This window comes from Oreochromis niloticus, linkage group LG15, assembly GCF_001858045.2.
Source record: "Oreochromis niloticus isolate F11D_XX linkage group LG15, O_niloticus_UMD_NMBU, whole genome shotgun sequence".
In the NCBI taxonomy this organism is placed as follows: Eukaryota; Metazoa; Chordata; class Actinopteri; order Cichliformes; family Cichlidae; genus Oreochromis; species Oreochromis niloticus.
Window position 1 is genome coordinate 28,058,600 of NC_031980.2, and position 14,057 is coordinate 28,072,656.

At 39.8% G+C, this 14,057-nt stretch overlaps 2 protein-coding genes across 2 annotated transcripts; one reads left to right on the top strand and one right to left on the bottom strand.

Moving 5' to 3' along the window:
- The first annotated feature begins 1,138 nt into the window (after positions 1 to 1,138).
- On the top strand, positions 1,139 to 9,257 carry ldhba (lactate dehydrogenase Ba). The gene is made up of 8 exons (XM_003456028.5): positions 1,139 to 1,295; positions 5,195 to 5,331; positions 6,182 to 6,299; positions 6,396 to 6,569; positions 6,687 to 6,860; positions 6,949 to 7,066; positions 7,955 to 8,078; positions 8,382 to 9,257. Exons 2-8 carry the CDS (start codon positions 5,203 to 5,205, stop codon positions 8,547 to 8,549), a joined length of 1,005 nt encoding a protein of 334 aa, XP_003456076.1. The 5' UTR covers positions 1,139 to 1,295; positions 5,195 to 5,202; the 3' UTR covers positions 8,550 to 9,257.
- Positions 9,258 to 11,721: 2,464 nt separating this feature from the next.
- kiss2 (kisspeptin 2) lies at positions 11,722 to 13,567 on the bottom strand. The gene is given in 2 exon segments (NM_001279468.1): positions 11,722 to 12,175; positions 13,419 to 13,567. Coding segments are annotated over 2 exon segments (375 nt in total). The 5' UTR covers positions 13,531 to 13,567; the 3' UTR covers positions 11,722 to 11,912.
- Between the last annotated feature and the right edge of the window lie 490 nt (positions 13,568 to 14,057).

Below are 14,057 nucleotides of genomic sequence, written 5' to 3' on the forward strand. Positions count from 1 at the left end.
CATATTCGGCACAGATGTAAACTATGCCAGCCACTTGGTTATGGCATTCCATGTATGCACTGCCTGCTAGCATCTTGCACCCTGCTGGTATGTGCTGGATTGTCTCAGGGGCATCTTTGCACAGCCTGCACCTGGGGTCTTCCTGTTAAAAGAGAGTTTTATCATAGAGGGTCATTTGATTGTTGGGGTTTTCTCTGTTTTCTCAGTATTATCCACACCTTAAAGCTCCTTCAGGCAACTGTTGTTGTGATTTGGCATTATATAAATAGAAATGAATTAAATTTAAGTTGAACTTTGTGCACTCGTCCAAACTACTGTTAACAGTCCTGAACACATCTCAGTTGGCACAGACCAAGCAGCCCAAAGATATTATTTTACCTCACTGGACCACTTTTTTGATTTCCTCAGGACAGGTTCAGAGATTTTTAGTTTCTGCCTGTACGCAGGAATAAACTGAGTCATGACATGGCCAGAATGAGGAAGTGAAGGTGGGAATTGTAGATACATTGCTAACTGTAGTGTAATGATTTTCCAGAGTCGTTTACTCTTTGGTCAGGCATTAATGAATAGTCTGCATTGGGGGAACTCGTGCTTGATACTTTATTTGTTACAATCACCAAGGAACAATACAAAGACAGTCTAGGCTGGTATGGTCCATAGTGGGAAAACAAAGATGCCAGTTTAAATAATGCATTTGCCTTATGCATTGTTGTATTTACCAAAAATGAGCAGTTTCCATAATCATTTTTATTAAAAGCAGTCCACATGTAGTTTACCAGTCTTTAATGGCAGCAAGTGGAGAACGAAACTTGGAACCAGGGGAAAATAACAATTTCATAGCACACTGATGTGGAAATTAAAAGTCATGCACTTTGAATATCGTTTGACGTTCATATATTTAAATGATCCAAAGTAAAGTGCTTGTGAGTACAGTGATGTTTATGACTGGATCATTAGTGATGTCTTTATTGCTGCGGATGGCAAAACTGCAGCTGATCTGAATCACTGAACGAAAGCCTTCATCTTCACCTATAAACAGCTCATTGACCACCATTAATGCTATAAAGGAGTCTGATTAAACAGGTGTGAATGCAGGCAAGCAGGCGGACCCGCATCCTGCACCACCTCTTTTCATAGCCAGCCTATTCACATCCACCTCCCCCTACACCCTCCCCTTCCTCACAGCAGCCCTTTCAGCTCCACACCACGTTTCTGTTCATCCTTCACCAGCCACCGAACATCACCTCGTTCCTCCTCCGGGACCAGATAACGAATATCGGGCTTTCTTTAAACCTGTAAGTCCATGTTCTTGTTGTTGTGGGTGTTTTCTGAAGCGGCGTCGTGTTCGCATCAGAAATGGATGCTCCGAGTTCAAACGGCCGCTGAAGGAAACCATTTTCAGTGAATAGGAAGTTCCACTACTGTCTGCGCAATCTTTGCAGTGTCGTTAAAATTTGGGCGATTTCACGCTTGTTTTGCACAGCTTTAAAACACTATTTAATATTATCTTTTTAAAATGATATCTAAAATTATATTCATATCAATTGGAGAGGCCCACTCAGGAAGCTAGAGCCGTGATGCAACGCGAATGTCGTCGTCCTTCCCTTTATTTGCATTCCACCACCTCAGTGTCGACTTATCGTTATCTGCAAGTAATCATTTTTCCCGCTGTGTGCGTGACTTTGAAATAGTTTTCACTGCGTGAAAGCCAACGGCAGGACTCGGGCCTGGACTCTTACGTAACTAAATTACAATGCAGGACCCTTGAGGCATAGCACAAACTGGAAAAACGAACTCGGGGCGTGTTGAAGACGTGAGGTTTGGTCATGTACGTGGCTGACGGCTGGATTGTGCAATAGTAATTTTTAGGAGGGTAGAAAAAGACGTGCTGTTCAGCAGCTACATCCTGTATAAGTGTGCACAGAAGGTGATCCTTTATGGCGACAAAGGACCCCTCCCCCACGGCCTGTTCACAGATTTCTTTGACCTTGGTATAACTGAGAGGTTGGAGCTTGTTGGCAGGCTGAATATGACACAAGGTGACCTCGCAGGCTTTGTTCTTTCCACTGACTGGCGGCTAAGGTCAGTGGCTTCCAAAAACAGGCCCTGTGAGCTTCAGAGATCTCATTTGGATTCTCGCCTAGCAGTTTTCGTTCAAATCGTGTGCTGTATAAGGCCATCTGCACTTCACTCAGTCATTTTATTACATTAGTCATTTTGTTGCACTGAAACATAACAAGTTACACTGTTAATACATCAGATTTGGCAGTCTCTGCAGATCGGACATAATATTTTGGTAAGGTCTGGTTTTATTTTATCTTCATCTTCCTTTGACTTTTTTGACCTTGATGTGTGAGCCACCATATTTACAGCTGCACAGGTCAGGACTAAGGCCTTAGCCCCGAAATGCAACAAACTGTCATTTAACCGTTATTATGAAAGAATAACTTCCTGTTCTTATTGAGGCTTACTGGCTGTTAAGATAGTAAGCAGTGTAGTATTTGGAAAAAGGAAATACTTTTATGACTTTTATGTAAGATAAGAGATAAGATAAACCTTTATTAGTCCCACACGTGGGAAATTTTTTGGTCATGGCACAGAAAGTACAAGTTAAAAGCAGTAAAAAATTAAGAAAAAACCCCGAATAGAATAACATACTTTGTTATATTGGGAAATTGCACTCGGTACTATTGCACATCAGAGAAACATGGCGAAAGTTAAAGTTGTGTATTGGATGTGTGTGTCTGTCTGCACGTGTGTAGTCATCTACAGAGACCATGTTGTAGAGTCTGACAGCAGTTGGAAGGAAAGACCTGCGACATCTCTCCGTCCGAACCAATTTCTGTCATCAACTACATTTTTACTTCCCCTGATATCTTTTGTCTTTTCAGGCAGAAACTTGTGCTCCAAAGTGAAAATGAAAGAAAAGAGAACGGAAATAACACAGCGGTTGACTCGTGGAGATTTTCTTATTTGATTATTCAGCTTAAAAAACAAAAGAATATTTATTACAATGACAGAATGATGTCACATAATTTGGGAAAAAATGAAAATGTTAGTTGATATAAAGAAAATACTTGTAATAAAAATTATTTTATTGTTTAGTGGTAAAATGGGGTGTAGGCCTGAGCCACATTACTTTGGGGACTAATACCCTGTCCCATGATGATGTTCATCAGTCAAAGTAATGTGCTTTATGGAGTAACCTTTGCAGCTGGCTGACACTGTTGCCAAAATTTATACCTGTGTGGTCTGTGTCAACAGTAGCACATAGTTCTATTTCTGGGGAGGAGCAGATTATATGTTACAGTGTAAGGTTTCAGAAGAGTTTGCAGTTACAATGTAGCAGATTTAACTCCATCACAGTCATGCTGTTTCCTCAAAGCTGTCTTTGACCTCCAATACTCCAAAACCCAAATACTTACAAACATCTTTTGTGTTTATGGTGGGGTTTGTTTGTTTGTTTTTTTTTTAATGGTGATGTCACATCATTTGCGATCAAACATATTAGCCAAAGTCAACCTCGAGTGTGGTAGTGTTTAATTATTATAACTTAATACTAATGAAATGATGAACAGCTTGTGTCCAAAACTCACTTTGTTTGACTTTTTGTTGGTGTTTATAAAACCATGTTGGGCCCAAGGTAGGTCATTTCACAGCAGACGCTCTGCAGGTTACTGAGACATTTCAGCCCCAAATCACATTTACATATGTTATTATGGCCTGTAAGTGTTTCATACCGATTTAGATGTTTGGTTTTTTTTAAGTTTACAACTCGTACCAAACAAACAAAACAACAAAAAATCTTCTTTTGTACATACAATGGACTTTTTGGTTCTCACTTGTAGAAAATGGCTAATATTTGCATAGAAATGGTCTTACCCAGTTTAAAAATTACAATCATTATAATTATTATAATAATTGAATATACAAAAGACAAGATTATTTTGTTTTAACCTCCAGTGAATCAGAATCATTCTAAGACCACTGGCTCCTTCTTACTGCCTGCAGTCTGAATATTGCCACACCCCCGTTTATAAGGAAACATTTTACCGCCAGGTGAAGTGGAGAGAACAGTATCAGTGTTGAAAGAATAAATCCTACACAAGTAGCAAAAGAGCAGGAGAAAGTCTGACTGAAGAAACTGAAACCGTTGTGTCTGAGGAGAAAGCCAGAACCTTCCAAACCGTTTCCACTGGTGTTTGTGGTTTAAAACAGTGTTAGAACAAGGAGCACCTGGGGCCCTGTACCAGGAAGCATGGTCCCTGTACCAGGAAGCAAACACAGTTTAAAATAAAACTCTGAGGTGTTCCTGAACAGCTGATCACAGGTGGTTCAGTCAACTCCGAGTTTAGCACATGCATAAAAGGAGCTCCAGCACCACTGTGCCCAAGGACCACCCTCCTTTCATTGTGTAGCTGGTTCCCTTGGTTGTTGTTATGAATGTGCCAGAGTATGTGTGTTTATGAGGCTTTGCAGGGTTTTTCCTACAAAGACAGTTTGACTGGTAAAATATAAGAACCCTCACCCAGTAATAGGCCCAGAATGTTTAAAGAGGACTGGGAGGAAATAAACTGGAAATGGGACAGTTTTAGCTCAGGTGAACATTTGAGCAAACCCACAAACCTGAGCTTTTGTATTCTATCTGGAAGTTTTTGGCTGAGATTTGGAATTAAGACTGGAGCTAACTGGAATAGGAGCACTTTTTTTCTCTTCTGGTGCTGCTGCTTGAAACACTTGAGAAGAACTTTTCACAGATGGTTTTGGTCGGTAATATTTGCAGTTCAAATTGTGCTTTTCTAGTCACACTTACCACTTACAAGTCACATTCATGAAGGGTTTTTTTTTTGTTTTGTTTTGTTTTTTATCTCTGTACGCATCAAATAATTTTTCTGCACATGCCCAATTTAGAATCAGCATTTAACCCAAAGTTCATGTCTTTGAGACGTGGTTTGAGCCAGGAGCCTTCGTTGCCATCTACTTTACCACCATGCTGGCCCATCTTCATCAGCAGCAGCAGTCAACGCCATCTGTTTTTAGTTACTATCCTATCATGTCTGTGATGTTGTAACAGGCTGAGACACTGCTATTGTGTATGTAATAAATGTCTTTAGAGGAACTTTTTTTCACTTTGTTGTTATTTTGTCATTTGACAAGTTGACTGAATTTCCTGTTTCTCTCTGTCTCCCTGCAGGTGCAATCATGTCCTCAGTGCTCCAAAAGCTTATCAGCCCTCAGGCCAGCAGCGCCGCTGAGCCTCCCAGGAACAAGGTGACGGTGGTTGGGGTGGGCCAAGTGGGCATGGCCTGTGCTGTCAGCATCCTGCTGCGGGTAAGACAAACTCCACCTTCAGCCAGTGTGTGAGAGAAAAGGTGAAGAAAAATGTATTGCTGTGATGAAATTTAATTATTGGTCTGAATATAAAATGACCTCCTGTTTCCAGCATTTGATCTAAAAAAGTGAGCGCTCCCTGGGAGGCTGCTGTTTCTAGAAAAAGAGATGGTTGTCACCACCAAAACATTTTCTCATAGTTTAAACCTGAGATGTGGTAACACAAAGTACTGTTCAGTGTGTCTCGTCTCTGTTGCAGACCCATGCTCTACTGTCATGTCTTTGAAGTTTGGAGTCAGTTTCTCTGACAGTCTTAACTCATCCTCTGTGATGTATGGAAATTCTGCCCGTTTGACAGTTTTTCACTGATTTTTCAGACCTAATTTTATTTTCACCAAACAAGTGCAGAAACTTCCAAAAACTCACTGCTGTCTGACTGAAAAAATTTCTGGAACCAGCCATATTTCTGTAATAACCAGAAATTTGTGTTCCATTGATGATCAGTCCCATCTGAGAGTTTCATGTTTTGCGTGAAACTATATATATGTTTTCATATGTTTCCTGCCGGAGGTTTCTCCCTGTTAAAAGGAAGTTTTTCCTACCCAATGTTGCCAAAGCGCTTGCTTATAGGGGGTCAAATGATGGTTGAGGTTTTCTCTGTATTATTGTAGGGTCTTTACCTTCCAATACTCCAGCCTTGAAGTAACTGTTGTTGTGAGTTGGCTCTAAATAAATAAAACTGAATTGAATTAACAAATTGACACCAAATTTTTAATCTTGGGAGTCTCCTGGAGCTTCCGGAATATGGCTATGTGTAGAAATACATTAGTGAATTTTCTCCTGTGGTCAGGACCTGTGTGATGAGCTGGCTCTGGTCGATGTGATGGAGGACCGTCTTAAAGGAGAGATGATGGACCTCCAGCACGGCAGCCTTTTCCTCAAAACCTCCAAGATAGTCGCAGACAAAGGTCAGGAGCTGGAGCTGCACTGACCCCCATGCTACAGAAAGATGTCTGCATACATGCCTGAGCAGATCATGTGATACTCTTTCATTCCTCCTTCAGACTACGCAGTGACAGCCAACTCTCGCCTAGTCGTGGTGACTGCTGGTGTTCGTCAGCAGGAGGGAGAGAGCCGCCTCAACCTGGTGCAGAGGAACGTTAATGTCTTCAAGTCCATCATCCCTCAGATTGTCAAGTACAGCCCCAACTGCACAATCGTTGTGGTCTCCAACCCTGGTAAGTGCAAGAGTTTCATAAAGAGTTTCATAAAGGAATACTATTTACTTTTATTCATTTGGTCTTCACAATAGCTTAGTTTCCTCTTCAGCATTGTGTGTTTGTATTTAAATGCAGTTGATGTGCTGACATATGTGACCTGGAAGCTGAGCGGTCTGCCGAAGCACCGCGTCCTTGGCAGCGGCACCAATCTGGATTCAGCCCGCTTCCGTTACCTGATGGCTGAACGACTCGGCATCCATGCCAGCTCTTTCAACGGCTGGGTGCTGGGTGAGCACGGAGACACCAGCGGTGAGTCCACACCGGAAGTAGCTTCTGTCTAATAACAGCGTTATAAAATCATATCTGCATGTAAAATCTCCATGCATTCCTGCTTTAGTGCCCGTGTGGAGCGGTGCAAATGTGGCCGGAGTCAACCTGCAGAAACTGAACCCTGATATCGGCACTGATGCCGATAAGGAGCAGTGGAAGGCCACACACAAGGCAGTGGTGGACAGGTTGTACTTTGAACTCTATACCTTTTTATTTTAAAGTCACACTTTTTCAAATCTAACCTTACTAACTAATACAAATATGTGTGTGCCATCAGTATATAAGTAAATGAAATCTCTCCAGCATCAGTAATCAGTAATTATCTGCATCACAAGCATACCATCAGAAAAATGCTGCTGGGACACTTAATCATCTGGTTATTAAATTGACCTCTAGAAGTTAAAACAGAAAATGTTTGGTTAAGGGAGGTGCACGGTGATCTGCACAATCAAACTAACAGATGTTCTGTTTTTGAAGCCAGTATCCTTCCATAATTAAATATGTGTGCCATTCTGGGAATGTCTGCAGTTATTCAAGGCCACAAGTAATTACAGTTATACAGAAAGTGGCTCCAGTGGGAATAGAACCTCTAACCTCGGTCGTTGTATTTAGTTAGTTTCAGAGCTGAAGCTAGTGTAAGTGTGCAACGACTCGCTTCAAGGTGTGGGTTCTGTCATTAATTGTGCATTTAAGACCAGAGAGGTGTTATCAAATTATACATGGAGCTGTTACTGTTTATCAAAAGCAGCAGCTGTTACTGTGTAATATAATGTGATTTATTACAAGAGACAAATAATATCATTCATTTAAACTACTTTTTTATATGCATCCAGTATGATATCGCTTCAAAAATGAAAAGTTACATTTTTTTTGAAAATAAACATATTCTCGACTTGTTATGGGAAGATCTAAGACTTTATATATGTTGCTCAGAATGATTTACAATCCTGTAACTTTTTTCCCATAATGAAAAGCCTTCCTCTCAGTGTGCCTGGGTACACTGATTTAGGTTCCTGAAACAGATTTAATATCTAATCGCAGACAGACGTTAATAATGCCGTTTTGTATCTCAGTGCCTACGAGGTGATCAGGCTGAAGGGATACACCAACTGGGCCATCGGCCTGAGCGTGGCTGACCTCACCGAGAGCATTGTCAAGAATCTGAGCCGTGTCCATCCCGTCTCCACCATGGTCAAGGTCAGACACACACACAGACACTCTGTCTTGTACAATTGGGGTTCAATGTCTTACTTTGGCACGCAGAGTGCATCGAATCACCAACCTTCCGACCTGCTCTGCCTCTTGAGCCACAGTCACCCCATGAAAACCAATTTTCACGTGGTGGCTGTTACACAGAACAGCATTTTGGCTCTTTAGGCCAAAGTTAATTCTGTAGTTAATCCTCAACATTAGTCATATGATTTGTGAATCCTGTTTAAGGTTTCGAATCAGAAAGGGCATCTGGTGTGTCTCTTCATTTTGTGTTTGTGTCTTTTCCAGGACATGTACGGTATCAGTGAGGAGGTCTTCCTGTCCCTGCCCTGCATTCTGAACAGCAATGGTGTGAACAGTGTGGTCAACATGACCCTCACTGATGACGAGGTTGCCCAGCTGAAGAAGAGCGCTGACACACTGTGGGGCATCCAGAAAGACCTCAAGGACCTGTGAACACACCACGTACCACTCCCATGATGCACTGAGGCCTGTCCTCGCTCACGCAGTCCTTTCGTAATCTTGCCCATTCTTCTAGCTTTGTGTTGCCTTATTTTGAAGAACGGTACCAGTGTTTTTAAGACCGTCAGGGAACTTTTCAGTTTTACATCATGTTCTGCTCACTCCATGCCAATCACCGGATTATTTGTAGGTCTAAAAAAATACTGGTATGCTTTTTTTAAAAAAAAGGCACATTTGCTTTCTGTCGTGCACTAGGCTTAAGTTACTGTCGGGGTGATTGTGTTAGCACATCTATGCTCACCTTTGTTCCTGTACTGTCTTTGGATTCCAGAGTGTCAACCAACACATGCACTTACAAGTCCACACAAAACCCTCAAGGAACAACACACAAAGTGTCACTGCCTGCTTCAACTGCATTTTCACATGTTGTTTTAATTTAGAGCAGGGAGTCATTGAGCAAAATAATCGACAAAGCCAAAGGACAGCCTTCCCCTGAAGTTGCTTCTCTGCAGCAGACAAATCATCGCATACTTGGGTCTAGATGGGAAATCTTTCTTTCTTCTGTGCTGTCAAAGTGAGGTGCAGTAGCAGTGGAAGCATGTAGGTATCCAACTGGGACTGATTTTTAGATACGAGTTGTGATTTTTCTGGCCTTGTGTCGTAAACAGCAGTGTGTGACTTAATAAAACTAAACCTCCTGAATGTGTGTCTTTGATCTTTGTAAAATGTATACATTTTCATTCATGTTAATGTTGCAGCCTGTAGCAAAACGAGGAATCTGCTCTCCTATCATCTGGTGGAAAAGTACAAATAACTTTTGATTGTGTATGATCCGAAAGACAAAACGCAATAATTTAGAAGTCATTTGAAGGCTTTATTGGCAAATTTTGACGGAGACAACATATGAAATGTTAAAAGTGAAATATTCTTCACTTTCTGAAATATTCATTCTAAATCTTGTGTCAGAAGCACATTTCAAAAAAAAGTTGGCAGTTTTGCAATACCTGTTCATTTAGCAATACTCCAAGAAGACCCGGAAAGTTTACTATGAACAAAGTTCAACACAGCCAGCTTTCTTTGTCTTAGCTGGCTCAGAAAAAAAATCCCTAAATCTCCTTTTGGAGATGACGGACATCACAACGACTTTCTCTGTTAAGCATGGCTCTCTACTTTAGACTCTGTGTGCGCTGATTTAAAAATAGGTGTTTCACAGGTCATGTGATTCTTCTGCACTGCAGAGATGTCATCAGATGATGATAAAATCTATAAAGAAAATACAGCAGAACAATACTATGGCAAGTAAGAGACATGCTGCAGAAACGGGTTCATCTGATGATTTCTCAAACAGAGGGGGAAAAAAAACATCTTAATTCAAGCTAATTTTTTGTAATTACTGGGTGTCCTCTCAGTGTTGCTGTACTTTAGTTAATGTGATTTCTTGTACATTTCTTTTTGGTGTGTGTTCTGTTTTATTAGCTGCAGTTCCAGCAGAGTAAGATATTTGATATGTAGTCCTTCTTCAAAATAGGTTATCATTTGGAATGATAACCTAAAAATAATACTGCAATATTTCAAATCGAGCTGATCAACATGTAGATAGATCTATAAAATCTTAGGCATTTCTAATGACTTGCTTGCCCGTACTGATAAAACTTTACTTTAAAGATTTGGAAAGGTACCCTAAATTTATTAAGTTAAATCTGAAATATTTAATATGACTGAAAGTTTCAGTGTGTAAAATTGTACCACTAAATATGAGTAGATTGCAGATTGCATTCCCCCTGAGTTCTGCTTTTTTACCCCTCCCAGTTCAAGAGCATTACTGTCACTGTGGGTCAAAAACCCCAAAAGGTTGATTCTGTTCATCTGGACGTAGCGTTTTTCTGTGGGAGAAATGTTTCGTCACTCATCCAGGTGACTTCTTCAGTCTCAGCTAACTGCAGGTTTCCCCAACATTATAAACAGTACATTTGCATAATAACTGAAACTAGCACCACTCAATGAACAAGTACTACACATGGGTGTGCCATGGGTTCTCCAGTTTCACCCACTGTGGCCAACTTGTACATGGAAGAAATGAAAAAGAGGGCCATGTTATCTTACCCTGGAACACAACCACACCATCTGTGAATTGTGGTACGTCCTGAGATTTGATTTTCACCCAGGTGTCATCCACATACCTGAACCAATGACTTTGTGGGGATGTGTTTTTTATAGTTATTAAGTACATTTTAAGCACATGTAGAGAATCCCTTTAACAATGTGTTTTATTTACATTGCTAAATAGTGTAAGGTATTGTAAGGATAACTCTTTTGAAGCAAAAAAGGAAATTAAGCTGTAATAATAATAACCAGTATTCTGCCAAAAAAACGGTCTCATGTTCTGTAGTGCTATAGTGGACAATTAAAACATTACAAAATTTTATTATTATTGTTATTATTAAGAGGAAATAATTAATAAAAACAAACTACCACTGAAGCTAACAGAAACTAAACTAAAACTGCTCAAACATTTTTTTAAAAAAGAGACTAAACTAAATTTTTTTAAAGGAACTAAAAATAAAAAGTAATTTGAAACTAGAAAACTAGAATAACTCAAACTGTCAATTATTGACTTGAAATGCAGAAGAGAAAAAACAAGTACAACAAGTATATAACCATGGAACAAATGATAAGAGGGTTACCTCAATGTCAACTTTTTTTGTATCTTTTTTTTAATAGCTTTTTTTTTTTTTAAATATATGGTATAATTTAATATTGGTACCTTGCCATGTTTGTTATTGTTCTTAGTGTCTTGGAGCGACTGTGACCACCTAATTTGCTCTGGTGTTAATAAAATATTCTGATTCTGATTACCTAAAACCGTAGTCATAGAGAATCTCAAGGGTCAAAGATAGATGTTTTTAAAGGTTATTTCTACTTATGATCCAGTAATAAGAATATATTGAATAGAGTCACAGAAGTGCTTTGACCTGGCTTGATTCATTCAGCATTTTTTTTTTTTTACAATTCTACTAAACACATGTGACTATTTTCCCTGTCATTATTTAGTTTGCAGTGCCCTCTTGTGACTGCAGTCAATTAAATCGCTTCATTTTTACACTACTACTAAGGATCTCCTCGTATAACTCATCAGATTATTAAGACGAGACACAGGACAAAAGGTGCTCTCTAAAAGTATTTTATTTACATAGTTCTCTCCATTGTAGCATCTGAAAATTATTTTACATTAAAGATAGGTGCAAAAGTTTTAATCAGGGAAACCTTTTTTTCTGAAATAAAGAGTTTTAAGAACACTGCTGTCACAGTTTGACTTTCCAAACAAATAACATAATTCCCCAGAGAAAGTCTTCTGTTTCAGGTGGGTACCTCCAGTTCTCGCAAGAACAGAGAGAAGGGTGAAAACTTTTTTGTTCTGGCTCTTTTAACAGCTCTTCTGTAAATGTAGCCATTGTAGCGTTTCCCAAAGCGAAGGCTGAGAGGGTTGTAGTTGAAATTACTTCTGCGATCATTGCAAAGGAGCTGCCTCTGGTCCTCGTTCTCTCTCAGGGAAAAGCAGAGGCTGGGATCCTCTGCCAGGAAGTCGCCTGCTGTTCTCCTGAATGCAGAGGACACTGCTCCTGAAGGCAAACCCCAGACACATCAGTCCACAACTGGAAATACACAAACACTGCAGAGTACGGGCAGCTGCAGCCTGCTACATGATCTACTGAATCATTCATCACCACTCTGCATTTTAGGAAAAACACCCACACACATACACACACACACACACACACACACACACACACACACACAGAGTGTTTTTTCGTTTATTTTAGTTTGACATGTATTTTTGTCAAAAAAAAGAGGATTTTATGACCATGAAATATCCATGTGTCAATTATTTTTATACCAAATTATGGGTTTATTACATTTTTAGTTTCATATGAGAATTAATACAGTGAATTATAACATCATAATTTTCACTTTCACATTAAAGCAGCCACAGGAGTCAACAAAGCCTTGAAAGTTGATTCAAATATTTCATATGGATACCCTGACTATTACTGATTACGTCCAAATCCTCTGCAAATCCATGCATCACAAGGAAAATACAGTCCTAATGATAGAAAGACTGTATATTGCTTTCATAATGATGAGAGAACAGGAAGGAGGCTCAGCGCTCCATCCTACAGCTACAGTTTCTCAAACTTTCCTGCCCCACTTCAGAAGATAGAAACTGTTCAGATCTCACAATTTTTAATATCAGCATTTTGAACAAGCCTTAACATGTTCCTTTGAGTTTATTTTGTCTGCAAAAGTCATATTCATTTGATTTAGTTTTACTCCGCATTGTTCTCCTGGTCATCGGTGCAGTGGGGCCTGCAACACTGTTTGAGAAGAACTGCATTACAACAAGATAGTGTGCCGAAGTATTACGAGAAAGGAACAGGCACAAGCTGCAGACATAAACCCATCAAGCTGCTTTGGCATGAAGTAGAAAGAAGGCTAAAAGCAAAACAACCTAAAAGTGCAGCAGATTAGTGGGAACAAAAAGTATTTACATTAGAATCAGTATATCTATAGCAGGCTCAGCTTCTGATTGATTGAAAAATTTTGATTCAATTTAGGGCTGAGAATTTCATGATTTTCTTTGCACCCCTCTAGCCTGTATTCTGAGACATGAAACTATAAATTTTTCATAGTTTTTTTTATATACTCTTTATTTTTAGTGTAAATTCCAAATTCACAAAGCCTATAAAAACCTAACTGGCTGCAACTGTGTTGCTGACACGTTTCCTGTCTGTATTAATAGTGCTAAACGAATAGCATAATTCTGTAATAAATAACAAATAAAAAATATTAGACTTTAGTAGCCACCTGTTGCATGTGTTCTCTGTGCAGGGTCGACTCCTGGCAGAGCTGCTCCCACACTCCCTCCATCCTGGATAGCAATGAGAGCGCAAACCACAGCCAAAGCCAGTAGTCTCATCTTTCAGCACCAGATCCAAAAATTGTTTGTCTACTCAGCCTTCCCTCCATTGAAAGCTGTTTTATCTCTCCACCAGGTGACCGCCTGCGCCGCTTGGCTGACAGCCAATCACAGTGCGTGTATCTGTCCTGTAAATTGTAGAGCTGACTGACGGTGCTCAAGTCATTTATCAGCTCTTCGACGAAATGCTGAGAACATCATTGAATACAAAAAAAACTATGCTGCATAAAAAAACAGAGTCAATCAAAAACCTGGAGCGGCAATGCGGAATGAGTCGTCGCTATAAAAATATTCTAGTTTTATCATTCTTTTTTCAGCTGGGACAACTAGTACAGTGCAAAAGTCTTTAGCCACCCCTCATTTCTCTATGTTTTGCTTCCAGTGAATCTTTTGTAAATTTTTAAAGTGGTCTTGATCACTAGTTCTGCAGCTCCGTGAAGGGTTTTCAAAGTGTGTATTTGCTACTTTTTCCACTCATTTTTTGTACAGCTCTTGTATGTGATCCTTTTTTCTTTCTTTCTTTTCTT